This window comes from Helobdella robusta, assembly GCF_000326865.2.
Source record: "Helobdella robusta unplaced genomic scaffold HELROscaffold_297, whole genome shotgun sequence".
Classification (NCBI taxonomy): Eukaryota; Metazoa; Annelida; class Clitellata; order Rhynchobdellida; family Glossiphoniidae; genus Helobdella; species Helobdella robusta.
The window spans coordinates 1-2,330 of record NW_008704495.1 but is presented as its reverse complement, the minus strand read 5'-3'; the positions used below and the strand labels follow the sequence as shown (position 1 = coordinate 2,330).

The window sequence follows — 2,330 nt, the reverse complement described above, 5'->3', positions numbered from 1 at the left end:
TTGAGGGTGGTGGTGGTGGTGGTGGTGGTGCTGTGGGCTAGGGATCAATGCCTGAAAATTTTGATACTATTTTTATGCTTGAAAGCAACAACAACATCATTTTGTCACTGTACAGATATTTGTTGGTCGAATTCCTCGCGACATGTTCGAAGACGTTCTGGTTCCTCTGTTTGAACAGTGTGGCACCATCTGGAACCTTCGCCTCATGATTGAACCTTCCACTGGATATAGTCGAGGTTTTTGCTTTGTCACTTTTAGCACAAAAGAAGGGGCCCAGGAAGCTGTGAAGAAGGTAAGTGGGAAAAGTAGTTTGATTAGAAATGTGCTTTATTTTAGAAAAGTTTATCTTCTTCATCTTTATCATCAGCACGATCCTTTTCATCCCTGTCTTCATCTTTATCAACGTCATCACAATCTACATCATCTTTGTCATCATCATCATCTACTTGAATATATTATTAATCACCATTATCTTCATCACCATTATCTTAACTGCAGTACAACGGTTACGAAATATCTCCTGGAAAATTTCTTAAAGCAAACATATCAGTGGCCAACGTCAGGCTTTTTGTTGGAAACATCCCAAAAAATAAGAGCAGGGATGATATATTAGAGGAATTCAAGAAGCATGCTGGTTTGTGATTGGTCAATTTCATTTTTTTGGTCTGTTTGATTGGTCATTTTTTTCTATTTTAAATGAAAAAGGTTTTTTTTATTGGTCGGTTGATTTGATAGGTCAGTTTTACTTTTGGTCAAATAGATCCAGTGATTTTATTGGTCGGTTTCATTTGACAGCAACAGACCAGGTCATGTTGTCCTGTCAATAATGTAATTGTCAGGCTGGTTTTGCTTTGCCATTTCATAATAATTATAACACAGCAATGAGAATAGAAATAATTATATTAATTATTACAACAATACTGTAATTGTAGTTGGCTTAAATAAATGCTAACTAATCCTACAAAACTGATTGTCAATTTCAAATGTCTTTTTTAGTATTTCGTTCTTTCGGATAATATTTATAAAAATTATATATATTTATACATATATATACATATATATATTTATATACACACACATAAAACAACAGTATTAATGGTATAATGTTCCTCTCATGTTATAACACATTGTTTTGTGTGGGTAAGAGTTTTTTCATATTTAATTTTAACTACATTTTGTCATTAAACAAATTTGTGTATGCTGTCGGTCTGTGTGTGTGCGTGTTTGTTTGTGTGTGTGTTTGTTTGTCTGTGTGTGTGCGTGTGTGTGTGCGTGTTTGTGTGCGTGTTTGTGTGTTGTGTATACACACGACATACATGCAGTTGTACATATGGGTCTTCAATTACTTATTCACAACACACAATGCTTAACTGCAAATGCTGTGATATATAGCTGTTGTATATACTACATTCATTCACACACGCTCACATATAGATGCACATACACAGTGAATCATTTATGACCTTAGTCAAAAAATTAAAAAGAATATCTCATTATAATAGTAGGTATATGGGTGCGTGTGTGCGTTAGTATTGTACACAAATGTTTAGTGTGTTTGTATGTTTTTAGTGTGTGTGTGTGTGAGTGTTTGTGTGTGGTGTGTGTGTATATGTGTAAAAGTGTGAGTTCTTGCTGCTCGTTGTGCAATATTGTTTCTATTTATAAGTGCAGAGGATGGTGTGTTTGCATGCTGTTGAGTAGTTAAGGACAGGTCTTTCTTTCTCTTTTTTCACTTCTTTCCTTGGTTTTGGTTGTTGCCCGTCAGGTTGTATGTCGGGTTGTATGTCTGGTTGTATGTCGGGTTGTTTGTCTGGTTGTATGTCGTTTGTTTGTCTGGTTTTATGTCTGGTTGTATGTCTGGTGGTATGTCTGGTTGTATTTTCGTCTTGCTTTCTGTATACTTCCTTGGTATGTTTGTTTGTTTGTTTGTTTGCTCGTTTAAATGTTTGTGTTTCAGATCTCTTTGCATTTATTTGTTTATATTACTTTTTGGTGATTTTGTTTTTGGTGTCTTTCTGTTTTAAGATGTTTGATAGTTTGTTCGTTTGTTTGTTTGTGTGTTCGTGTGTGTGTGTTTGTATGTGTGTCGTTGTTCAGCAGACACTTTTAATAATAGTTTTCTTTCTTTTTTGGTAATATGATAATTATGTTTCTGAATATATTAAATAGTTAAAAAAGACCACATCCATACCTTCCATGATGAATGAATTCATTGAGGGAACTTTTTTCATATCTCAAGGTCTTTTGTGAAATATTGATGCACAGTGTACAGTCATTTTGACCATCATCATCATAATCGTTTTCGTATCATCATCATCATCATCGTCGTC

At 34.4% G+C, this 2,330-nt stretch overlaps 1 protein-coding gene across 1 annotated transcript in view; it reads left to right on the top strand.

Annotated features, from left to right (window-relative positions):
* Nucleotides 1-642, top strand: part of HELRODRAFT_184310 (hypothetical protein) — a gene marked incomplete at both ends in the record, with an annotated part of 2,864 nt that extends 2,222 nt beyond the window's left edge. The window contains 2 exons of the mRNA XM_009020924.1: nt 116-292; nt 499-642. Coding sequence (XP_009019172.1) covers nt 116-292; nt 499-642 — 321 coding nt within the window. The remainder of the gene's footprint in view (nt 1-115; nt 293-498) is intronic.
* Between the last annotated feature and the right edge of the window lie 1,688 nt (nt 643-2,330).